The sequence below is a fragment of the Nannospalax galili genome, unplaced genomic scaffold (assembly GCF_000622305.1).
Source record: "Nannospalax galili isolate Female #2095 unplaced genomic scaffold, S.galili_v1.0 scaffold292, whole genome shotgun sequence".
NCBI lineage: Eukaryota > Metazoa > Chordata > Mammalia > Rodentia > Spalacidae > Nannospalax > Nannospalax galili.
Window position 1 is genome coordinate 660,122 of NW_008332663.1, and position 26,545 is coordinate 686,666.

Sequence of the window (26,545 nt, forward strand, 5' to 3'; positions counted from 1 at the left end):
CCACATATATTATTGAGAACTGTTTAAAAAATCAACAGCATGTGATTAAATTCTTATAAATTTTGCTAGTCACATCTTGAGGGAAATATTCTAATGATTTGATATTTAAATAATTACTGATCATCCATTTCTTCTTCTTCCTCCTCTCTCTCTCTTTCTCTCTCTCTCTCTCTCTCTCTCTCTCTCTGCATGCATGCCTGCATGTCTGTCTGTCTTTCTCTGTCTTTCTCTCTTTCCCTAATATGTGGAGGATAGAGGTAGGTGATGTTAAGCTAACCAGAAATATGGTTGTAATATTTCAATATGCAACATGGTAAGTGACTCTCATTCAATCATTACCTCTGTTCCATTTCCTAAGATTGGTTATTATCATCCAACTTACTGAATTCTTTGTCAACCACTGCCAAAGGTTTGGTAAAAGGATGGGCTAGCTATTAAGGGTGCTATCCCTGCTTGGTCTTTATAACTACTGGCCATTCTTTTAGTACCTGCAGTTCCTTGGAACGGTGCTGCACCTGTAAAAGGTTAATGAGCATAGAGACTTTCAGGAATAGTGCAAATTGCAGACAGACACTACACAGACATTGCATCGATAAACAGACAAGCCACATGCAAGCTGCAGGCACAGTACAGGTGGCAGGGATTGCTCCAGCTCCATCACCGTGAGATTTTACTGGAAAATACATATATCTTTCCAAGATATAGTAGCTTGGTGAGAAATCATTTTCAAGCATTGTTTTAAAAAGCGGGTGAAAATCATTTTTCCACTTCTTTTAGGAGCATCCATCTTAGATCAGTTTTCAAACACATATTTCTAACATCTTATTATAAGTCATTAGAAATCTCCTTATCAAATAAAATCATTGCAAGAACAAGTATATTCTTTAAAAAAAAAAGTTGATCCAATTCTTATGCCAAGATATTAAGCTCACATTTAAGGCACCTTATCTTTGCTATATTGAACATTTTACTACTTTGAATAAATAATAATGTAATCATTTTCAATAAATATTTTAAATTGAATTGACTCCTGTGATCTATGAGAAATTGAGTAGGCACTTTTTACAAATCACAGATTAATAGAGAAATCAATCTGTCAGGTGCTGTAAAACTCTTGAACGGTTCGCCTTCATAGGTGCATTCACTGTTGCGCGAGGAACATGCCGCATTACTGCACATGCATTCACACTAGCATCATTGCAGAGGCCTGAAGAGAGAGTTCTTCCATTCCCAGTTTCATGTTTTAGACAATTTCTTGCTAGCTTTGTAGCGCTCAACACTAATAAAAAAGTAATCAAATTAGCATTAGCGACACATGTTGCAACTTCAATTTGTATTGCTATAACATCAAAGAATATATTTTCATATAAAAATAAAAGAGGAGGGATTTAAATGAATTTAATGCCTTAAAGAAACTAACTAGGCCTTGATAGTAACTTAAAATGATAAATTGTTTACAAATTTAGAAATGGAATATAGTTATATTTCTTTTTGAGGAAAACCAAGGCCTAAGTGCTAAATGCTAATGAGACATGAGTATTAGAGCGAGAATGGAATATGGCAGTGCATATGGAAAATGTTAGGCTTCTCATAAACTGAGAACTCTGTTTAAAGTTAAGTCAGACTCCAGTGTTGGCAGTTGTTTATAATAAGAGTATGTGACAAAAGTTCTGTCTACTCATCTGTCCACCTAACAATATTCTGAGTTTAATTATTGTTGCTTTTTACCATGTAGGGAGGTGCAGTGGAGTTGGTATACTTGTGCGCAAATACTTGACAAAATAATGTGATTTCTACAACCTGCATTGCTCATTTTTTATCACATGCTATTATCATGAAGTTTCCACCTGCCTAGAAGGATGGCTAATGTTCCTCATGTGGTGATTTGTATGGCCAAATTAAGGGAAACACACAAGTTTTATGAATTGATATTTTATGTAACTCAGTTCTGTGAGTTCTCCAGGGAATAGCATATTTTCATAGGTGTAAATCTGGCCTTTAAAATTATTTACACTTCACCCTTACCTCAGTCTCATCTTGATGTAGACTTAGTGAATGGCCACTATCTGCTGCATAAAGCCCTTTCCAGAGATCAAATACTCCCTAATATACCTAGAGGATTCTCTCCTCCCACGTACACACTTCTAAACTGCCATAATATTTATTTCCTATGTCTGACTAGTACCTCACAATCTAGTGAAATTTGATTTGTTGTTTTAGATTCAAACTAATATTTGAAATAAAGCAGGTTCATATGGTACTGCTATGCTTCAAAATACTTCTTAAACTATGGAACAATTCAATAAATGGATTCAAATCCATTTTGTTTCCTAATTCTATATAAATATGTAGAAAATAAATAAAAACTCTGTCAATACATTATTTTAAGTGTTATAACATAATTTGATTTTTATTAAAGGCTAAATTTCATAGACTATCCTCCATATTTTACATCTATTAAGTGAGACTCATAGATGTAATTTGGCATCTGAATATGAAAACTTAGAGATAAGCACTTGATGCCCTTCCAGAAAAGACACAAGAGGAGCTAGTAAACAAGACAAAAAGAGCTTTTCAAATACAAGCTCAGATTAAAATAGGTACGGATTATTACTTTCTCCTAATCTTCTTAGATTATCTGTAGATTAAATACATGACACTCAGAAAAGGCAAAGCAAGCAGGCAAAATGAGGAAAGCCATGTTTGCTTATTAATGGGACAGGTCTTAAAATTGGATTATTCTTTGTTTTTGTTTCTTACTGTTTGAATGGTCCTATAGGAGGGGAAAGAGAAGATTTTTCTGGAGCTGGAGAAGAATAATATTGATTAGGTTTCTCTCTATAAAAATCACAGAACAGCTCAGGAATGCGCTACTTTCTCTAACCTGCAGCTTATGACAGTGGTAATTTCTGTGTAGGTGTAAAATATCACAATGTATTCTAAGAATATTATACTTAAAGACAAAACCATTGTCAGGTATGTTTTGATTATACTTAAGAATTTTAATTTTATATATAAGGAAAATTTAATTTTACAAGGATCATCTTTGTCATTGTTCAACCATTTCTTCATGATAGACTTATAAGCTTATTCAGTTTGGGGGGTTAGCAATTAAAGAAAACATTGCCTGTAGATTTCTCATAGGTTTAACATCACACATTTGCTGCAGTGATGATATAGTAGACATAGTTATTTTGTTTATGTACTTTAAGAAAATCCCTGACAGCTACAAACTATCTTTATGGGAGATAAAGGCACTTCTATTCTCTGGAGACCATAGACTATTTTTTTTTTAATGACCTAAAAGGCAAGATAGATTTGAATATTCATGTAATCAGTAGCTGTCATTTAGTAAGCAAGGAGAAATAAATTGCAGGTCAAAGAAGCTGTAAGTTACATATCTAAATTTCAATAGAAGAAGGAAAATCTCAACTCTTGAGGTACTCAATATGTGGATTATTTTTTCTTATTTTTATGAAAGAATTAACATCCATTTCAATTTCCCACCTTTAGTCTTTTAAATGGGAGTCATTTAAACAAAACTTCAAGTGGGAATTATATCACCCTTTAAGCTGATTCCTGAAGAGAACTAGGTTTTGTTTCACAAAGGCAACAATAATTAATATATTCTTGGGTTGTGAGAGATCGCATCCAAAGCACTTCAGTGTGAGACAGGACAGAGAATTGTGATATATCTTTTAGCTGTTTTAGCCACTGTTCTGTTAAAACTAAAGAGATCTGAGTAATAGAGGTTGATGAAAGGATAGTGGAATACTTAGACTTATATAGTTCGATTCCTCACTTTCACTTATATTGACACTGGAGATCAAGAGGGCAGTGCTTCTCAAGGCGACACCTTCAGCAGCAAAACCACAATGGATCACAAATTTATAAATTCTAAAAATTGGGAATTTTGCTTTTTATCAAGGCAAATATAAGTTTAAGGCAAAACAAACACAAACTGATGAATACCTGTCTTTCTTGGAAGGGTATTGCTACATGGTTCATATGTGTTCTTTTCCTCTCCCTGAAATACAGTTCACACAGTCCAAACAGATAAGGATTTCACCAATTTTTTTTCAAGTGGAAATGATGGCAAAGACTGTGGAAACTGTCCCAAGACACAAAGGTAGGTTAGTGAATAAACATCACTCAGACTTGAGGCATTCTTGTTCTGAATGTAGGCTCTTTCCATCTTATTAGTTGTTAAACTATCTGAAACCTGAGTCCTCTTGTACAACCAATCTATTCTGTAATGACATTTTAAAAAATACTAAATATAATGAGCTACAGCAATTCCTGACTAGGAATCCATTCCACATCCAACAATTAATTAGCTCAGCTTGGGCTCAGAACAAAGACAAACAAAAGTTTCTAGGCAAGATCACATATGAACAAATGTGCCCTTTCTTTCATTTAATAATATTTTGTTGTTGCCCTTTGCTGCCATATACCAGAGTAGTTCACATTTGAGGGACACGTCACTTTACACTTGTCATATTGTGCAAGTTGGTCTTCATTCTATTAACCAGGAAATGTTATTCTAGATGTAGCAAACTTCTTGCCTTAGTATGCATTAATGAGTCCAACTTCCTTATGCCTGTGTATGACAAAACTGAAGATCCAAAAAGTAAAAGTGGCTCAAAAGCAGTAACTAAGGAATGCCAATTCGAGAGCCATTCTGGAATTCCTAATCCAGTGTTTTCTTCAAAGGTCCTCATATCATCATTAAACGTACATTCACATACCATAGTTCCCAGATGTTGGGAATTTCAGAGATGAGAAATGAAAGTCATGGTGGTATTCTAGAATGTAATTTTGGAGCTTTGTGTCTTAGTCTCAAATAGTGGGGTGTGATTTTATATCAATATTAAAAGCTATGTGTTGTCTCTGCTCCTCAGCTCCATCACCTGTAGTAAATTGATATCATTTTTATTTCTTTAGTGCTTTACTGATGAGTTACTGAGTTAATGCAGTTGAACTTAGAGTGTGTTTTACTGACTCTTTCAATTGTCTAATTCTGTAGACAATGACCATATGTATTTTATCCAAATCAGCAATATCAGCACTATGTATACTAATGAAAGATGAAGAAGCTTCAGTGCAGAAAGCCTGGGATATTTTTGTTAAATCCAAACAAAGACTCACTTCAACTCAGTGGTGTGGGGCGCTGTGGTATTACTGAGTATCAACAGAAAAGCAGAAATGTACTCTTACAATGCTATTATTAGTATTTATAACAGCTCTGGTGCTCTTGATAAATGAAGCCACATTAATTAGTTTCAGGATCTATTCTCACTTTGGCATATCCACCAGCACTTCTGAACACGCAATTAAAATAATTCAAAATGTCATTTATGTTTTCTTTCTACAAGAAATGCATACTGATCATAGCCACTTGATTTGTGTCAAGCTACATATATTAAGATATGATGATATGGCATTTAAGGGTTAAGAAATACTTCAAACTACATGCAATGTAATTTAATGAAATCTAAGACTATCAATGATTATGTAAATGCATGACTTCATTATTTTTCTTTATTTTTGAGTATAAAATATTCCCTGCTATATGTTTTAAGATTTGATCATAGTAATGTTTACTTGCCTTTTATTTTGAAATATAAATTCATTGAGAATTTAGAATTATCATCAGTGAAAGCAGAGAGTTTTTTGTGTATTTTTTAAATTTTTGTTTTGCATTCTGTAAGCTAAAGTTAGCTTTTCATTAAAGAACTGACAGTTAAGTTAAAAGGCAAATGTTGTGCTGACTTTACAGCAAATTAATTCACCCCCTCTAAGTTCATGAGTATGATCTTTGTTCAAACAATAACAGAAATTATTTGGTTCATAGTATTATAGTTTAAAATAATATTACTTTTCCCATCCCTATTAAAGACAACATTAATTTTTAGATAAGACAAAGATACAGATATATTTATGCATGTATAAATATGGACACAGATGTGTGTGTGTGCATTTGTGTATGTGAGAATGAGAACTTACTAATCTGATATTTCTTTTCCAAATGATCTAGCCCGAAAGAAACTCTTATATAGGAGTAGAGTTCAAAGTCAAGCCACAGAATGGTCTTTGCAGTGCTTGGCTGGATCATAGCAAGAAGGAAGAGGCATGTTGTTAATTACTTTCTTACAAATGATAACTTAGGTGTCACGCATCCATGACAACCCAGTTGCAATGAAGTATAATGCTTAAAACATTAAAAAAAAATTTAACCAACTCTAAACTCAATAATACGAAATGCCTAAATTCTTCCTCCACTCTGCAGTAGTCTCTCTCAGGTTTATGAGAAACATATTAAGTGCTTTTTTGATCTTAGAAATATGAGGAACAGGACAGGAGATAATTCAAGGAAGAGAACAGGTGAGGTCAGTTAAGTAGCTGGAAAAAAAATAAAAGAACTAATTCGGACACCCAACAAGATATTTTATACATTATGCATCTGGGCTTATTATTACACAGAGGTGCTAAGTTGTGAAATGATGTATCAAAGTTGGAGTCTGGAAGAGACATGATAGCTGTGTTCTGTAAATGACCTTGCTTGGGTGGCACCAAAGTTCTTTATCTGTGGGCGAGGACGAAGGTCAAGTGTCTTAAGAAGAAACGTGGTAGCACACGTGGAGCAGCAGCAAAAGCACGACAGGAGAGTGAGTGACGTGAGGTAAAGGGGGATGCTTGAAGGGAAGCGTGTGAGGAAGGCTTGAGATATCTCCTCAAGGGATGCCAGGAACGGTGGTGCACACTGAAAATCCTAGTATTAAAGTTGGAGGATTCGAGACAGGAGGATTCGAGTCTGAGGCCAACCTTGGCTCAGAGTAAGGTCCTTGTCACAGAACAAAGGGGAAAAAAGGAAAAACAGGAATGAGCCTGGCCTAGTGGCTCAGATCATTATTCCCAGCGCTCAGCTCTCAGAAAGCAGAGGCAGACGGTTCTCTGGGGGATGGAGACCACATGATCTACAAAGTGAATTCCAGGTCAGCTGCTGCTACAGGGAAACTCTGTCTAAATAAATAAATAAATAAATAAATAAATAAATAAATAAATAAACAAATCAAGCCAGACAAAAGTGCTAGAGAATGACTTTGACATTCATTCTTTCCTGTTTCCATCTTCATGTTCCCCTGCTCCCCTTTTTCACCACTACCCCTGCAAGTCTCTCCCCTTTCTTTATGCAAGTCATTTATTTTTTACTCATCTATTAAAGTGTGTAGGTTTTCATGCAAGACATGAAGTTTGGAATATGTACATATAATAGAATTGCTCAAATGAACTAATTAGTGTATGAATTATATCACATGGTTATCAATTTTTATATAGATTAAGCTTTTGCGTTTTTATGTGCATGAATGTTTTGCCTGATGTAGTATGTGCACCACGCCCATGCCTGCCCCTTGTGGAAGCCAGAAGAGGGCATGGATGCTCTGGAATTGTTGTTACAAATGATTGTGAGCCATCAATGTGGAGCAAGAAACAGGACCCACCTAAGTCCTCTGCAAGAGTAGCAAGAACTATTACTGCTGAGCCATCTCTCCAGCCCCACATAATTATCAGTTTTCATGGTGAGAGAATTTAAAATATGTTTTCAATGATTTTCAAGATTACAATAAATTAGGTACAGTGACCAGGTTTACAATAGATTACTTGACCTTTTCCTCCTGTCCCAGTACTCCTCTAAAAGTCTATGCACCAGTACAAATGCAACAGCATTGGACCAGAACGGTGAATTGTATTCTAATGTATAAAATACATGAATTCTGACTATCTAGAAATTAGAGGGAAAAGGGGGGACAGTCTAACAAAAGAAAAACTGATACATAACAAAAGCATATTCTTATCAGACCAACATGAGCATATGACTTCACTTTCAGAAGCAAGGTTAAGATGAAGGTGAACAATAAACTTTTATTATTCTTGAATGCTGTATTATAATACATAAACTGACATGTCCTATTAATTTAAAAGGGAATGTTTAAAAAGGTTATATATTATTCACTGATAGAATATAGAGCTTTTATTGTCCAAAATTGATTTGATTTCAAGTAAAATATTTGCTTCAACCTTGGGCTGATAGGCACTACATAGTTCAATGTGAGGGCATAATATTATCAAAATTGTGATATTTTTCATTCACCTCCTAGCTTCTGTGTTATCCATCAAATTAATTTCCCTCGTAACTAAATCTCTCATAAATCTATGCATCCAAATATGAAATATGTTTCCCAACAATAGTCTAACATCAATAAACTTAATAAAGACTTCAAATGATACAATGCTTTCTTGTGGTTTAAAATGCATTATACATAAAGTATTGATCTTTGTAATTGATGACAGTATTAATAATAACCTATGAACAAATGGAGGCTTATGTAATCTGGACGATTTTTTTCCAACCATAATAAGATTTTAATCTTTCATGATTAAAAATAATTAAGTGCATATAATAGGTAAATTCATAATACAATATAAATTTATTTTCATTCTATATAGAACTAACCAAAATTGATTCACCTTTATAACTTAAAAATCATTTTAAAATTTGAACCCTTCAGAGAATCAAAATAAGCAATATCAAACATAGGTATTAGAAGTATGTTTTCTAACTTGTCACTAAATAAGAAGTCATTTTTATTTGAGTGTGATATAGTATTTAGTTTCCATTGCAAGCCTTGTGTTTTCTTGCATAGGAATAAACATACTTCAAATGTTGAAGTTAAGAATAATGGCTCATGTTCATACTTGGTGAAATTTGTTTTCTGTCAGTGTCCATTGTTTGATCTAAATTGTGCTAAGCATAGAAAGAAGTCCTATGCACTTCTAACAGCTGGAGCTGCTTATCAAAATAACCTAGATTACCTTATCATATTTTAGTTTCAATAATAACCTAATAAGTTACAGATAAATTACCTTTATTTTTCAGTCTTTTTTTAGTCTTATATTTGGGAAAATGCATGCTTTGTTACCAGGAACATTTACTGCAGTCATATCTAATGTCTTTTTGTCTAATGTGGAATGCATACAAAGCAATGATTGAAGAAGTGCTTGAATATCTTAAAACAAGAAGCTCTACTTAAACAAAGAAATTAAAATTTTTCCTAGTTCTTCAAAACCACTAGCATTGCTTTACTAGGAAAACTGAAGAACTAGAGTATAGTTGTGGCGACTATAAAATCACTGTGGCAACAATTCTTTTATAGCAGTGTCCTAACAGAGTGAGATGTGTGTTGCTATATTCATGATAGGTTAAAAAAAAGCAACATTACACTGAGGTTTGTGAATGAAAACTCTTTAGAAAATAATAGATCATATAATCTATTAATAGGATGTGTACAAATTCTGTCAAAGCTAATCAAACCACTATTGAAGAAAGTGACTCATTTTTATGCATGCTTACAGTCATTGAGAAAGTTAAAAAATAGTAACGCTAAAATCCCCAACTTCAAGGGCCTTTCAGTCTAAATAGAAGCAGCGAAATAGTATGTAATGCCAGCAGGCAGGGAGAGTAAAGCAAAGATGCAATTCCTGATTTTACAATATTGCCTGTAATACTAGTATGTAGAGATGATATTTTCAGATTACAATTCAAAAAGCAAGCTACTTATAAGGTGTTAGTCAGATAATCTACACACTACTGAAATGTGTACTATTGACAGTTTTATTGTTTATTTTCATCTTTAACAATTCTTTTTTGGGCAAAAAGATTTAACAAATTAGGAGCTCAAAATTCAATTTCAGTAATAGTGCCAAAGTAGTTTTTAAGGGATTCCTCATTCAGCTACCTGATGGCACATTATTTTTTAATTAAAAAATGTATTTTATGTGTATGAGTATTTTGCTTGCATGTATGTAAGTGCACCCATAAGTGCAATGTCCATAGAGATCAGAAGAGGGTCTTGAAACCCCTGGAGCTAGAGTTACAGATGGGTGTTAGCCACCACATGGGTGTTGAGAGTGGCTTTTCTGCAATAGCAGCTAGGGCTTTTAACTGCTGAGCCATCTCAGAAGCCCCAATACACAATTTTTTCTCACCCATGCAAACTGTTATTATGAGACATGGTCTCTTTGCATCTTTGTTTAAAATTGAATTGTTTTATTAACATTAGAGATAGCAATTAATCTCTCCCTCTCATCTCAAAGTCTCTTTTCATTCCAATCCCCTTATTTAACTTCATTGAACATTGAGATTTTATTATTTATTCAAATGGGAAAATATCTTGAATTTTCAACCATCATTCACATGTAGTATGTTAATTAATTCTTGTTATATTTTGTTATAGACATTGTTAAGATAAAAAGTATATTGCATTAGGAATGAGAAACACTTATTAACTGCCAAATATTCTCAAGTAATATGATAGGTGTTTAAAGCTTCATAATAACTTTAAAAGTATTATCCCGGTCGAATTTTTTTGTAACTGAGATAATCTAAGCTCAGAAATCTTAAATAACTTGCCTGAGATTTAGGTATAGATTTGAACACAGCCAGATCCCTAATTCCTCCTTACTGATAGCATTTCTCAATATAAAAGACTCTTTATAAAAAAACACTGTTATTGTTTTTTATATGTATGAATATATTGCCTGCATGTATGTAAGTGCACCCATGCCATGCCATGCCATGACTGCAGAGGTCAGAAAAGGGTGTCAAATCAAACCCAGTCTTATGTAAAGGCAGCTGGTGCTCTTAAACACTGAGCCATCTCTCTAGTTCTTCAATATGAAAGATTCTAATACACAAAAACAATGCTGACTTTCTCCTAATAGCAGGACAGTATGACTTATGGAACAGAGTACGGTGATTCTTCTGATAAGACAACATGATTTTGTTAATTTGTTCCTTGATTACTTCCTCTGTAGTCCAGGTGGGCTTCTCACCAATACTGATTGTTCTACCTCAGCATGTCAAATGCTCAGATCACATGCCTGGCTTTGAAATAATTCTATTTACTTTATTTATTTATTTGTTTATTATTTATTTATTTATTGGTCTTTGAAACATGGTCTCCTTGTAGTGCCAGCTGGCTTCGAACTTGCTATGAAGACCAGACTCCTTGTGTCTTCCTCCCTTCTGAATGCTGGGATTTAAGGCCTCAACCATTACACTCACCCCTATAATAATTCTTAACTGAAATTTAAGTGTGGAAAACTATTTATAAAATTAGTATCAATTTATAGGCTATAATTTTCCATATGAGGAAAGGATTCAGAAAGAAAAATCGGTTGTCCAGAGTTACATGTTCATGGAACTAAGCCCAGACTGGACCATTTCTCCAGCAGAGGAATCAGTCCCTATTATCAGGTAAAATACATTCTTTTTCTCAATTTTTATTTTTTTATTTTTGAGGATTTCATGCATGAGTATTGCATTTGGATTATTTCTATACCCCCATTTCCTCACCAACTCCTCCCTTGTCCCTGACTCCCTGTCAATTTCCTGTCCACTTTTTTGATTATAATTATTATATATTCATATATACATTTGTAAATACGCACACACAATCACATAATGCACTGAGTCCATTTATTGGTACTCAGTTATACCTGTGCTTAGGACTGTCTATTTGGGATTAGATAACCTCTCAGGGAGATAGTCCCTGGAGAAAACTGATTCCCCCTCCCTCAGCAGCCATTGATTATCTGTTCTTCATCCTTAGGCAGAACCTTGTGACATGTCCCACACACACCTTGGCATGTCAACTGTTTTTTTTATCATCATGCAGATCTTGTTAGAACAAATTAAATGAAGATTATAGTAGAATGCTACTCAGGTATGGTTTTATCTCAGTGGCCTGTCTACACGGGTACTTATAGATGACAATAAATGACAGTAATATCAAATGTTGTCAACACATTAAAATACAAATTTTTTTGCAAATAAAAATAAATAAAGTAAACATGACCATTGGGCCTGATAAAAATCACCATGTGTAAAGAATTTGAGCAGCTCACTAAAGTGTCACAGGTCTAGAGGAAACCTTTATGGCTATAACTCTAAGGAGACAGGCAGAGAAGCCATGCTGGGCCTAAAGTGCTATGTAGAAGCAATTTCTGAGAGATGCACAGCCTTTGGAGGTGCTCACCTGATCAAATTTCCTAGAATACCTCCATATTCTTATTTTGCTGAATGCAAATCACAATTGCTCCTGTGAATGGGAAGAAGGGAGGAAGGGAGCGAAGAAAAGAAAGTGTGCAACAAAATCTTATTTGCTTATTCAAGACATTATTTCATTGGTTAATAAGGCTGGCCCTTCCCTGACTTTATAACACCTCAGAGAGCACTTCTCAGAAATTTACAGGTCAAAGTATAGGGTGGACCATGTTATAGGGAAAGAAAAAGATAAGCAAACAAAAATGACAGAGAAGTATTTAAGTATAATTTTCACAAAATGATAATTATAATGAAGTGAGAGGATTTAGGATCATACAAAAGTGACACAGATGAGAGAAGGTAGGAGTGCTTATGTAGACACAAGTTTTGTTCTGCAAATAAGAGGACATACCTAAATATTGCTAGGATGTTTTTTACAACTTGATACAGAAGTCTTTTTTTTTTCAGAAGTCTTTTAAAAGAAGATATTATATATGCCTTCTTAATTATTGTTGTATGTTGTAATGTAAATAAAAGTTTTTTTAATGTTGATAAAAGTTTTTAATGTTAATTTTTGTCCATTATTAAAATAGCCATGCTTTTTGATGTGAACAACTGTTTACAAGTAAACACAAAATAGATTTAAATAACTTGCTATGACTCATGGAACTGAATTAGTAAATGTTTAGCTTAATAGTTATCTAGTTGTTTCCATATAAGAACTACTCTTTTTTTTTTTTTTTTTTTTTTTTTTTTTTTTTTTTTTTTTACAGGATCTCCCAGTAGCCCCAGCTGGCCTGGATTCTCTATGACCAGACTGGCCTTTAATTCCCAGAGATCTGCCTGCCTCTGCCTCCCCAGTGCTGGGATTAAAGGCACCACCACGCCCGGCTACTCATTATTTTTAATGAAACAAAATAATTTCCACTTATTGGACTTGAAAATCAAGTAGGACTTTTGTTTGCTGTTACTTAAGAATGACTTTTGTTCCTAATCCGGGCAGGAATGAGATTGAAAATGGGCAATGGCACCCTGTCAATGGCAACCAAATATATTTTCCATAGTACTTTATTTGCTGGCTTTAAAAAACAGTATTTATATGCTAAGTAGATATAAAACATCTTGGAATGATCACAAATCAGTTAGTGATTTGTGAAATTCCATTCTGGAGACTTTAGATCTTAAAGCCCACTCTTATTTGATTTGCATTTTTTTAAACTAGAGAAATCCTCATTGTGAAGTGACAGCAGGCATTTATAAATAACCACTTAATGAGAGCTGCAAATTCTTTCAGAGTAAGACAAATGCTCACCTGAGGAGGTAGGGATTTACCAAGGCTGAAGGGGATGGAAAAACATAATGGAAATAGCTGCAGGGGGTGTCAGGTTAGAGAAGAAACACAGCCTATGAAACCGTGGCAGTCCTACCTTGTTTAATATACTCATGGGGAGGTGCAGTGGGAGGAACCAGAGGTACCATTCACAGGTAGTTGGCACTGATCAATTCTTCAATAATCACAATTTTAGAACAAAAGACATTTCCTTTATACTTTTAACACAATAAGGAAGTCAATTATGCCAGAGTGTGGAATTTACGCAGGAGGTAAACAAAAATGGATAAAAGAATGAATAGATACCTACTTTAATGACTGAACTAATTAATAAAACATCTAAAGTTAGGGAAAATAAACCCATGTCTTCTAATTGTTGTTGTAAAATAAAATTACCTTAAAGCATGAAACAAATGGGCACAGGTGACATCTTTGGGGAGTTCAGGTGCCAGTTTTTTGAGCATAGATGTCTTCCTAAGGTAGAGGAGAACACTGTGGAGTGTCAGGATTCTCTGGATGAATGAAAGCTGCCTTACATGGGAAAGGAATTAACCCGTGACAAGGAAGTGCCCATGTTATACTAGTGATGAAAGAACAGAAAAGAATTCCAATGATTATGGAAAGACAATTATTTTTCACCAACATTTAATATTTCCTAGAATAGAATGCAGTCATTTGTATGACTTTGAAAACAGTTTATGGAAGTGGTTTGTGATGGTTAATGCTCAATGACTCTTCATCTTCCAGGGCTTCTGGTGAAGAGCTGCAACATATTCATATTATTCATATGTTCTCTCTCTCTCTTTCTTTCTCTCTCTCTCTCGCAGTGTGTGTTGCAGTGTGTGTCTCTCTGTCTCTCTGTCTCTGTCTCTGTCTCTGTCTCTCTCTCTCTGTCTCTCTCTCTTCCTAGACTAGAACTCACTGAAGTCTCTGCTGGCCAGCATGCTGGCTGGCAGCTCCAGAGCAAGCAGGTCACAAGCCGGAGGGCTGCAATGCAGCTGCCTCCGAAGACAGGAAATCTCTATGTATGTGTGATTCAGGAAGGTTACAGAGGAAGAAACCCGATGAGGTAAACTGAGACCAGCTAAAGACACCTCTTGACTTTCTGGCTGTAAATCCTTTCAACTTTCCTCCCCCAACCAGTTTTTCCCCTCAAAACACCATTTAATAGATATATTTGCCAGCACTTCCTCAATGGTTATGTGCGTTAAATATGCTCAGACCACAGAAAACACTAACTAGGGATATCATTTCCAAAGCAGATTCTGAAATACTATCTTAAATGCTTAATTTATCTTGGCACTCCTAGATATGTTGGTTAATTACCAGAAATTAGCTTGAGGGAAAGATTAATCTTTTTGCTTAGCCAACATAGAAGTGGTAATTTCTAGTTAGTCACAACCCATGATACCTTGCACTAGGTGGTTATCAAGAAAAATGTGAGGCTTGGGTGGTGAAAGTCCCCATTATCACATTTAATTCATTGCATAGCTGGCTTTGTGTTATGAAGTAATGCATGCCCAGATATGTTTTTAAAGTTTTATAAGATTTCATATTTAGTGTCGAAGCATTGTTTTTATTGAACATTTCTCTTTTGTTTTCCTCTCTGGGTCAATCAAAGAATTATATGCAGTCATCAGAAAGAAACTTTTATCTTTTAAAAATGAAATAAAATATAGAAAACTGTAGTAATAAGATTTTACGGATGGCTTGCTGAAGTTCTGAAAACAGGGTAAACGGTAGCGTTTAGTTTTCTGTTTTTCCTCAATGCAATTTTAGTAGTGATTTGGGTCAGGTGACATGGACGTCTGTTACAAATCTGCACCTCCCATCCCAGCCACAGTTCTTGCAACTGACTTTTCAATAGTCATTAAACAGTTTTGCTTTTTCTAAAAGTGGGAAATTAAGCTGATATAAGTACAAAACAAAAAAACATTTTCCGGTAATTCTCAAGTTTTATTTATTTTTGTGTTTTAGAAAGAAATAATTTATCAAGTAGAGACATAGCTCAGTCGTAAAGTTCTTGCTTAGAAAGTAATTCAATATACCCAGGTAATTTTTAAGGCTATCTATCTATCTATCTATCTATCTATCTATCTATCTATCTAATCTATCTATCTATCTATCTATCTATCTACCTACCTACCTCTCTGTCTATCTACCTACCATCTATCTATCTTCTATCATCTATAGCTATATATACATTTATATATGTGTATGTATGTACTAAAATTTTTGGCTTCAAGCACACACTGGATGCAAATAATTTTGAATAAAGTTGAGTAGGGGAGGGAGAAAAATTAGATATTGTGAACTCTGTCTACCCCAGTCATATCTGATATACCCATGGACCGTGGTTTTATCACATGTACCTCCTTCCACACACTGCTCTGCTCCCATTAAAGACATCATCTTCCTTTTTTCTCATGCACTCAGTGTAAACACTTGGTAGTTGTCGTCTTCACCTGTTATTATGTCAATTTATAAACATTTTAGTCCTTAAAATACCAGTAAAGTAGTAAAACAAATGGATTCTTTAATACATGCTATCCAAACCCAGCTTCCCAGATAGCACTTCATGCAGTGTTACATCAGATTCCTTCTCTTTCCAGTCATGCTCATTCTGTTCCCTGACTGGCTTTGAATACTTTTTTATTTTTCTTTCATGATGCAAATATCACTAAATATAGAAGCTCTTCAATGATCTCTTCTGTCTTCTTTAATCTTTTGTGATTATGATTGTCATCTGCACTATACACTTGTGCACTTAATGACAATTTTAATATACATTGAATCTGTGTCTGATGTCCTAGTCCTACAAACTTTATAGAATTTGTTTCTAGACACCATAGTTTCTTAGTCAAGTCATTTTTTTTAGGGATCAGCAGAATTTATTTATTATTACTTCATGAGTCTTAGTAAAACCAAACACTTATTTCTCATGCAGGAAGTAATGGGTAAACATCTGTAAGAATGAAAGTGTATATCTGAGAAAGAAGCAACCACAATGCCAAGGAGGGCAGTGAGGGATGTACGCTAAAATTAGTTTGTTTGAAGATGAATATGATTCATCTTGCCAATTGAGTGAGTTTCTATTGGGTGGGGCACAGATGGGATGGACTTGAGATGGCTCCACCTAAGTAATTACAGGTCATGTGAAACATGAAGCTTGGGGTGTGGGATGGTGTGGGTGAGGCCAGTAATTTTATGAGCAAAATAAGATCTGTGAAGTAGGACTGAGTTTCAGAGATAATTTGTTTGTGTTGTACAGGACAATTATATAAAATAGTTCAGGCATTATTATACTCTTGATGACCTCATTCTTTGTAGGATCCTTGTGCTCATTAGAGGGTCTCCTCAGTGAACCCACACCAGGAAAAAGAACCTGAGCTTCAGAGTTGGAAGAAATGCTGTCACATTTTTCTACCTTTTCTCTGAGAATTTCTAATATTAATAATGTATTTGCATAATTTCCACCTCTCCTTCCACCGCCAAACTTTGTCATGCCCTAACTTCCTCTCAATTTTGTGACCTCTACTCTGATTATACACATAGATAAACTTTCTGAGTCCATTTATGGTACCCCTATGTATATGTGTTTAGCACTGAATGTTTGAGATTGGATAACCTAGCAGTGTATCTACCCCTGGAGAAAACCATTTCTCTCTCCACCAGCTGCCACTGATTGCCTCTAGCTCTTCATCTAGAGGGGCCTTGTGAAATTTCCCTCTATCTCCTTTGTCCTGTCAGCTGGGTGTTGTCATTATGCAGTTCTTGCTTAGGCGACCACACTGTTGAGATTCTGTGGGTGAAATTTCCTTCTATATCGAGAAATTACTGACTAGCACTGGGTGTCCTGACCCTCTGGATACTCTCAAAATCTTCCACCCCTTTTTCTGTGATGTTCCTTGAGCCTTAAATATAGAGATTGCCTTTCAGATGAATCAGTTGGGGCTAAGCTCCTCATGGTCACTTATATTCTGCATTTTGACCAGTCGAGGAACTATAAGTCTAGATCTATTGCAGAAAGGATTCTTTGATAAATGCTGAGAGCTACAATTATCTGTGGCTATAAGGATAAGCTTTTAGGCTATAGTTAGAAATTATATTAGTTTAGGAAAATGGCACTTACTTATAGCCTCTATTCTAGGGTCTCTGATCTCTCTAGCAATTGGCATTTATCTACATTAACAGTAATAGTCAAGAATTCTCTTTTACTGAGAAGGCCAATTGGACAACTGATTTTTCCAATTAGACAATTGTTGGTAACCTCTGAAATTAAAAAAAAAAAAGCCACTATTGCACTATTGGGAGTATTTTGCCTTATATTGCTGAGGTCTCCCTATGCTCACCTTTAATCATTTGTCTGTTAACTGGTATGTGTGTGGGTGCTTAGTATTGAAACAGTCTCTGAGATTTAAAAAAAAAGAAAATCCTATGCATCTGAACATGGTGGCACATGCCTTTAATCCCAGCACTTGGGAGGCAGTGGCTGGCAGATCTCAGTGAGATCAAGGCTATCCTGGACTACATAGCAAATGTAGGCCAGTTGGGGCTACAGGGAGACCCTGTCTCCAAAAGCCTACACACAAAACCAGAAAAAATAAAATAAATAAGTAAATAAATTTAATAAGTCAGTTAATGCATTGTAAATCAATGTACTAAATGATCAATCATCCCACAAATTTTATTAACTACAAATAAAATATTGGTATCAGATTAAGAAAAATTTACATACTCATCATTTCTATAATACAATTCTGACAGTTAGGCACATGATTATTTTAATTATAAAAGATTCCTCCTTTTATCTAGAAAAGAGATACTACTAACTTCCTTTTATCTAGAAAAGAGATAATACTGACTTCCATTAACATATGTCCTATGACATATTAGACTTTTCCATAAATGTGAACCAAATTATAAATGAAGCCATCTCAACATTTCCCTGATCCGATGACCTTTAGAGCATCTCATCTGAATCATGCAAGGATTTATGCAGAACTCATAGTTGATGTGGCAGCTACAGGCCCTGGAAGAAAAGGATACAATCACCCTAAAATGTGCACTTTGCTGTGTATCTATGTCAAGAAGTATGAAGAGGAGTGTCAAGATTGTTTGATGCATGAAGTAAGGGAAAGGGAACATGACTGAGATTGTATTTTAAAATTTGGAGGGCTCAGTGACATGGACTTTTAGTAAATAAGTAGTCAGGATACAAACTGCTGGAAAATTATGTCTTGAGAAGCACTGCTCAGCTTTAAGTAGTTACTGATAAAGCTGGAATTGGTGAATCACAGTTACCTGGGAAATTTTAGAGAAATAATCTTGCCTGAACTTGATTTACATAAACACACAGCAGGTGTTTGGATTTATTTTCTTAATGCTTTGCTGCCAGAATTCATGAAGTAATTGGAACCTTGGTTTCAGTCTACATGGAGATGTTCTGTTTGTTTTGTTTGTTCAGATTCTAAAACCTGATATAACCTCTGCTAGTTCCCCTGACAGCTCTCTTTTTCTTTTTGTCTATCTTTCATTTAATTAGTTTTTTGGTTTCTCTTAAGAAAAAGTCTGTAGTCTTTTAGTCCAGCCTGGCCTTGAACTCATGGCAATCTTCCTGTCTCAGCCTCCAAGTTCTGGAATTGCAGGCATGAGCCACCATCCCCAACTCTCCTAGTTCCTTCTATGAAAAAAAAAAAACAAATAAAATCATATTTTTCATTCATTCATTCATTCATCTGTGTGTGTGTGTGTGTGTGTGTGTGTAGGACAGAGGACAATGTGTGAGTTGGGTGGAAGTTGATTGTCTCCTTCTACAATGTGGGTCCTGGAAATTAAATTGAAGTCATCAGACTTGGCAGCATTTGTCTTACCCACAGAGCCAGGTCAAAGGTGCTGATGGTTCACTCTTAAGGTTTCTCTGACTTTATAAGCACTTAATTTGAAAAGTACGTTAAAACTAAAGTTGGGCTCTCTTTTTAAGCCTAAAATATTCTTGCTGTCATCCCTAAACATTTGTATTTTTTGACTCACCTATGACAAGAAATTGATTAGCGCATTTCTAGCAATTTAACTCATAACCTTAAAAATGAGATGATTCCATATTTGACTAACATGAGTTATTCTATTGACATGAATATAACCTTTCATCCAATGCTGTAACTTGCCAACCCTCAGATTACTGTGATTTGAGAGTTGGAAAGAAGCATCACTTTTGTTTGAACTCTATGCCTTATGAGACAAAGACATGAAACTTAGATAAATGGAACAAACATCACTTGAAAACCTGGATTCTGATACTCAATACCGTGTGATGCTGTTTTTGTATGCTCTGTATGCACAGCTCATATGAAACCAGTCATCAGTCTGACAAATATAATTAAAAACAATACATGCTCAGTAAATTAGCATATAGTTTGTGATACTTAGAAAAGTGGGGACATAATCTTTATAAAACATTTGTCTTTTTACAAGAATCAACTCATCAGAAGTATCATTTATACTGGAAAAAAAGCAAAACTATCACTTTGTTACAGTTCTGTGCCATATAATCTATAATCAATGCCTGGAACCTAAAGGTCTTTTGCAGAAAATGTACCTGAAATAACAGTTTGGACAGTGTATGGGGCTCAGACTCGGTGGCCTGATCATGTAGATTGAATGCACATGGATAACTAGGGCAAAAGAAATGACTGTAAGCCTCAGTTTCCTCATGTGTAAACTGGAGAAAGATTGCTGTTATAATTGCATTAATTAACACATTATTCAGAGAGGAATGCCTCTGAAGTGCTCAACAATGTTTATCACTTTTGGCAAAAACTATGTAAAGAGATAATCCACAAATCAGGAATCTATTCACTTGGCTTCTACATATAGGGGACAAAGTTTCTGCAAGATCTGATTTGACTCTAGAGTCTACAGTTTTAAATAGTAAAGCTACTTAAAACCAGAGAGTGAAAATTCTATTTTGTTCCACATCCAGGCATATTTCAATTGCAGTTTTCAGGTACTGGACCTTCTTGCTTGCTTTCCCTGTTTCTCTTTCTCTCCTTCCTGGTTTTCTTCCCCAGTGGCAATGACTTACAAATTGAACCATTTCTTCCTCAATCCTTGCTTTTTGTTGCCAATATTGATATGAAAAGGAAACAAAAATCCTGCTTCTCTTGGGCTCAGATAACTCCTTTCCTAAGTTGCTTTCCCAGTGTGCACTTCAGTTCCTGAAAAACTCACAGAATAAACTGGCAGAATCCTGGGAATACAAAGCTAAGCTTCTTTTTACCTAGGAATTTGTCACAAAGGTACAACAGTTTAGTGTCAAGGAAAAGGATGTAAATGGCACCTGAGAGGCCTGGGGATTGTTTGTGTTCTACAGAGGAGTGACATGCAGATTACTTAGCAAGCTGGGACAGTAAGGGTATGACTCTCAGAATGGACACTGGTTGTAAATAACCACTTAGTCTGTGCTCTGCACTCTTGCATAAAACAGCCTAGTCTTTAAAGCTGAAATGATTCTTTGTTCTTGGAGCATTGCTCTCAACAAAACAGGCTCTCAGTAAATGTTCTCTGATGGAGATTGAAGCAAAATATGATAAAGGGCAGTAGAGATTATAATTTCATGCAAGATCTAGAAGCCATCCCATAAATTCATGGAAAGAGATATTTATGGAGGCTAATATATTAAGAAGGATTGTCCGATCAAAGAGGAGAGAAAAGCATAGGAAACACAGAGGCACACATCCAGGCTTTAGGACCTTGGACTAACTATGCCCCTATACAGAATTGCATGTGAGTTTAAGATTTCAAACTTTATTGTGGATCGATTTACACTAGGTGATGTTCTCATTCACACAGCAAAATACTAAATCAAACTTCTCAGGCAATTCTTTAAGGCTACAATCAAAATATCTACAAAATGAGCTTAACTTTCAAAATTTCTGATTAAGATAAGCACAACTTGATGAAAAATTAAAGCATACAGAATAAGGGAAAGAAATGTGAGGTTTTAGGATTGTTTGTTTTAAGAGAACAAATCAGAAGAGAAGTATATTTCTGTCCATATGCTGCCCTCTCCATGAATTCTCCTGGTCTAAAAATGGATTGTATGGTTCTCATTCCCGTTTTACCGCCTCACGGTCACTCTCCCTCCCTTCCTTCCTTCCCTTCATTCTTCCTTCCCTTTTTTTCTTTAATTATTCTGTTATAATAACCTTTATCTTTACAAAAATTTCTGTTTTTACAAGTTTGCATGTTTTTTCTAAGAATGCTGATTTTGTATTAATGGAAAGACATTAAAAGCTAATCTGTTTTTTCTTTTTACTGTGTGTGGAAGTTTAAAAGTAATTTTGTGTATAGATTCCATTCCAATCATGTTTGAAAATAAATCTAAGAAATCTACTCAAGAAAAAGGTGTAGAGGATATATGGAGAATAGTATTCTTGTGTTTAATATTTGTTTTCTAGAGAGTATTTTTTTTAATTTTATCTTATTCTATGTATATGAATGTTTTGCCTGCATGAAAGTGCACTTATGATGTGCAGTGCCCACAGAGGTCAGAAGAGGGCATCAGATCCCCTAGATATGGAGTTACAGATGGTTGTTAGTCCCCATGTGGGTGCTGGGAAATGAACCCAGGTCCTCTGCAAGACCAGTCAGTACTCTTAATTTCTGAGACATCTCTCCAGCCCTATAAGGGTACATTTTATATAAAAACTAAGAACTCTATCTAGTCCTGAAGTTTGAACTGGGACTCTTCTGAGGACAACACATAGCATATATTGTAACATATACAGCATAGATCAATATGTATTATACTTCATGGGAACAAATGCAGAAACACAGAGGATTGACCTTTATAGGAGTCTGGGTTTTTTTTTTCTATAAACTTCACTGCTTATTACTTTTAAAAGCACACACATTTGCCTAATTTTATTCAAAAGTATGAGCTATAATTTTAAAAAGAGAGAGAAAAGTCTGAAAGATATCATGTTTGGGCTATCCATTTAAAAGAATAATACCAATGAAAAGAATAGTTTGATTCTAAATGTGTAGGAAATCCTATTTGGCCCAATTTGGGAAAATATCTGCTGCTAGCTATTAAGCTCCTTTATGATTAGTTTTGAAAGTACAGTCTGAAATTACAACCCCTACAAAGTGAAAAACCCAGGGTCTAAAGATCAGTTCTGTTTACGACAGAATTTTTCCTTTTGTCAGTTTCAGTTGCTGCTTTCCCTTCTTGCTATTATTCATCGTTCTTCTAAGACACAATCCTTATATGGATTGAAACCATCATTTGAATTATTATAATTTTAAGATAAATTGTTTTTGTTTTTTAATATACGTACTTTATTTATACTGCCTGATTTTTCAATATCCAATTCATTGGAAAGAAGAGTTTAAGCACAGATAGGATATTAAAAGTCTTTATCCCAATTCCAGGTTTTGCAATGTGGAACCTGAGGTGCAGAGAGACTGATGTGCTTATTTCCTAAGAAGGATTAAAGTGGAAATTCCTCATTTATTTTGATGCTCTACTCACTGAATTAGGTTCTTTCATAGTATTAATAGGATTTTGTCCTTCAAAATAACTTTTATATTACAGATTTTCATTTCAGCTTTAACCATAATTTGATGTATTGTTTGAGGTGACTTTTCCACTCTGCTTGTGGGAAAACAAAAGCTTAAAATAGTTTGTTGCTAACTATTGTCAAAATGAAGCTGCAAAGTTAAAGTTGATAATGAGTCTGGATAGGACTTTCTACTTATATCACAATTTGAAATTTATACCAGCAAGAACAGTACATACTAACTCAACCTGTGTTCAACATCTTTCAACAAAGCACAAGCAAAAAACTCTTAAATATATTTCTCCACATTTATTCATATCTGAATGTTCTCAAACTATCCTTTTCCATAAAAAGCTATTATTCCACATTTTAGAATAAGGACAGGTATCTTTAATGAATAATCAGATAAATGAAAGAGTATGGTTTTGTCCTGAACACCTTTATAGGAGGTAAAGTGCAACATTCTTTTTAATCTCGTTGAGACATTGAAATGTGTAACATTCAAAGTTGAAATGAGTGACTTGTACCTTAAATAGAAATTCTGATAGTGTTGTTCCTGCTTTGCAAGAATTTATGCTGATTGGAGAACAGTGCTTTGCAGTTATTAAGAAATTTTGTCTTCCCAGTCCTGACATCTAGCCAGTAGCAGTCTGTGATCCACAATGAAACTCATTGATTTAAACAGTTTCTGCTTTGAAAGTTGATGAGCTATAATGATGGTGGTCAGAAACAGGATAGCATTTTAGAAGACCAGATCAGCCACCTAAATTACGTGGGCACTGAAAGTTAATCATTCTGAAAAACTCTAGGACAGAAAGCATTTTTTGCTTGAAAAATATTTACAGATGAAAACAGCCATCCCATCCAAACATAGCAAGAAATTTATCAGTAACAATCTTGGGGGGTGTGCTTTGAATTTGGGAAATTTTCTTCCCTTTGTAGGCCCCCACCTTTTTGTCAAATCTTTTATAACATTTCAAAACCTATTCTATTTTTGATAGAAGCATCCATAACGTGACTGTCTGCAGTTTATCAATTTTATACCATCCTTTCTTTAATTTCTTAAATGTTGGCATAGTGTGAGGAAGACACATCATTTAAATTGGAAGACTCAACAGCATGAAGCCTCAACTCTCCTGAAGGCTAAATGCCTAGATTTCTGAAGATAATTCCATGGTTCTTTATGTGATCCATAAAGAAAATAGTCAGGATAAAGTGGAGGCTTGATGACTCTTTTAATACTCTAGCTAAACAAATGTAAAATAAAGTTATTCAACAAGTATGATTTATTGAAATTCATAAAAGGGTGGAAAAATTAAATTTCATTTATACATACTTTGACACTGATTTAAAAGCCACCGTGAAATATAATTCTGATTATAGAAATATAGACTATTTAATGTGTTTGCATGCTTTGGCTAAGGCCAAACTACTTTACTTCCCAGTTTTGTGTCAGGGTCAACAAATATAAATTGCATTGTAGAAAATATATAAATCACATATACTTAAATACAAACGACTATATTTTAAGGACACTGAATACACCACAAAATGTTTGTAAATCGTATTAGAATGCAAAACAACTGAAATTAACAGTTATTAAATATAAAACAAGGGAATGTGAACTACTTAGCATATATACATTTCTGACAGATTCCAACTCTGTCCCCAACCCTTTATATGATAGAGCTTGACATAAATAGGAATGAAAGAAAATAAGCACTCAAGCAAAACCTATGAGCAACATTATAGATATTCCTCACCTTCCCTGAAATGGAACATTATGTAAGGAAACAGAAAATGCCTCATTACAGTTAAGAAAACCATTAAGGAAAAGTGAGAAACAAAAAGTAAATAAATGATCTCAGTAGTTCATAAAATGAGAAAGAGGAAAAGAACTTCCAGTTGCTCACGTTTGTAGTGTTGAACTTCCCACCTATCTTTTACATACATACTCCTAATACTAATATTTTTGTTGGCCAAAACTCTGAATCAGTACATCTGCCATTTCTATCCACCTCAGAGAAGTAGATACTGAAGATCCTTAAATGTGCAGATATGAAGAAAGAAGATCCGTAAGTCTCTACATCAATATAACTACTCCTCCTCAGCAATTGCAAACTACATTTCCTCCTGCGGCTGACTAAAGTCACAACGTAGGTATTCTGCAGTGAAAAGGAACAATGATACAAAGAGTAGCTTCAGTCCTACATCATTACTTTGACAGGATAATTTATCAGAAAATGGAATTAGTTTTCAAAACCAAAGTGTATATATTTATAGAAAGTACATCAACCAATTCAGGTAAACTGGTAAACTATGCATTAGAAATAGAAAATTAGTATGTTTTGTGTTTAATGCATTGGGCCATGGTCCTGGAATGGTTCATCCAGGGAAAAATGTGATACCATTGATTAATGCCTAGATCTGTATGACTCAGCTTGATATTCTGAACTGAGGCTTATTCGCTGATTTCAGGATTTAACTCATGTCAAAAATTTCAACTTGAAAAAATATTTTAGAAATGCCAAAAGAGGTCACAAATTTGCTCATCCTATTTGTGCCTATTTTTCTTTCTGGCATTCCTCTAAGATTTGGCAGGTTACAAATCAGAAGGAATACAGGATAGACCTCACTTCTCAAGAACTGTAAAAAATTCAAGAATATGCAGTTATTCCAATTGTTACAGATTACAGCAAGTGAAGAAAAAGCAAATACAAACTGCAGATTAAACTCCGTACATGTAGTCTAGCACCTGACACAGGACTGGGCATGGAGATGACACTGTATTCTTATGCTCAGATAAAATCAACTGCCATTTTTGTAACGGCACACTGAAGAGTAATATAGAGTGATCATTCTAAGTTGAATAAACTTATTCTGAAATTCAAGAATCAAATACTGTGAGTATACACATACATATTTATATGAATGCTGTAAAAACATTGTAACAATGCTTAGAAATAAATATTAGAACAGATTTTAGAAAAATATCAGAACCAACAACTCTAAGCATGATGTATGTTCTTAATCAATGAATAACATGCTATTTCATACTTGGAAATCTTATTTTTACTAAGTAGATTTTGACTTAAAGCAGTGGAATCTGAACCCTCTTCTGCCTTATTTTCCTCCTAGTTCTGGGGCCCATGTGAGTTCTATAGAACCCCAGTGTCTTCTTTTTCTCACCCTGAAGGAAGTTGCAATGAGCCCTTGGTTCCTGTCTTCCTATGGCAAGTAAACATCATGAATGTGGGAAATGGAGTAGCTTGGCTGCTTGGAACAGTGGTGATAATATTCCTAGTTCTACAAAATGGACCCTTCCTGGTGGAAAGCTCACCAAGATATCGCTTACTCCCCCAGATAAAGAATAATTGTGACAAATATGAAAATAAATATTAATTTAATTCAGTATTATTGCTGAAATTTAAAATGTAAAAATATTCTACTAATGTATAATGAATAACAAATAGCCTTTCTACTTCACAAGAAACACAGATGCATGAATACCTGTTTCTACACATAAACACATGCCCTACAGCTTTT

General features: G+C 34.7%; 1 protein-coding gene across 5 annotated transcripts in view; it reads right to left on the reverse strand.

Annotated features, from left to right (window-relative positions):
- Pcdh7 (protocadherin 7) overlaps positions 1 to 26,545 on the reverse strand; it is a 434,303-nt gene that overhangs the window by 166,085 nt on the left and 241,673 nt on the right. The window contains exon 3 of one of the 5 annotated variants that reach the window (XM_008827644.3): positions 489 to 515. The exons of the other annotated variants lie outside the window; for them this stretch is intronic. Within the exon in view, the coding sequence (XP_008825866.1) occupies positions 489 to 515 (27 nt within the window). The remainder of the gene's footprint in view (positions 1 to 488; positions 516 to 26,545) is intronic. 5 annotated transcript variants of the gene reach the window in all.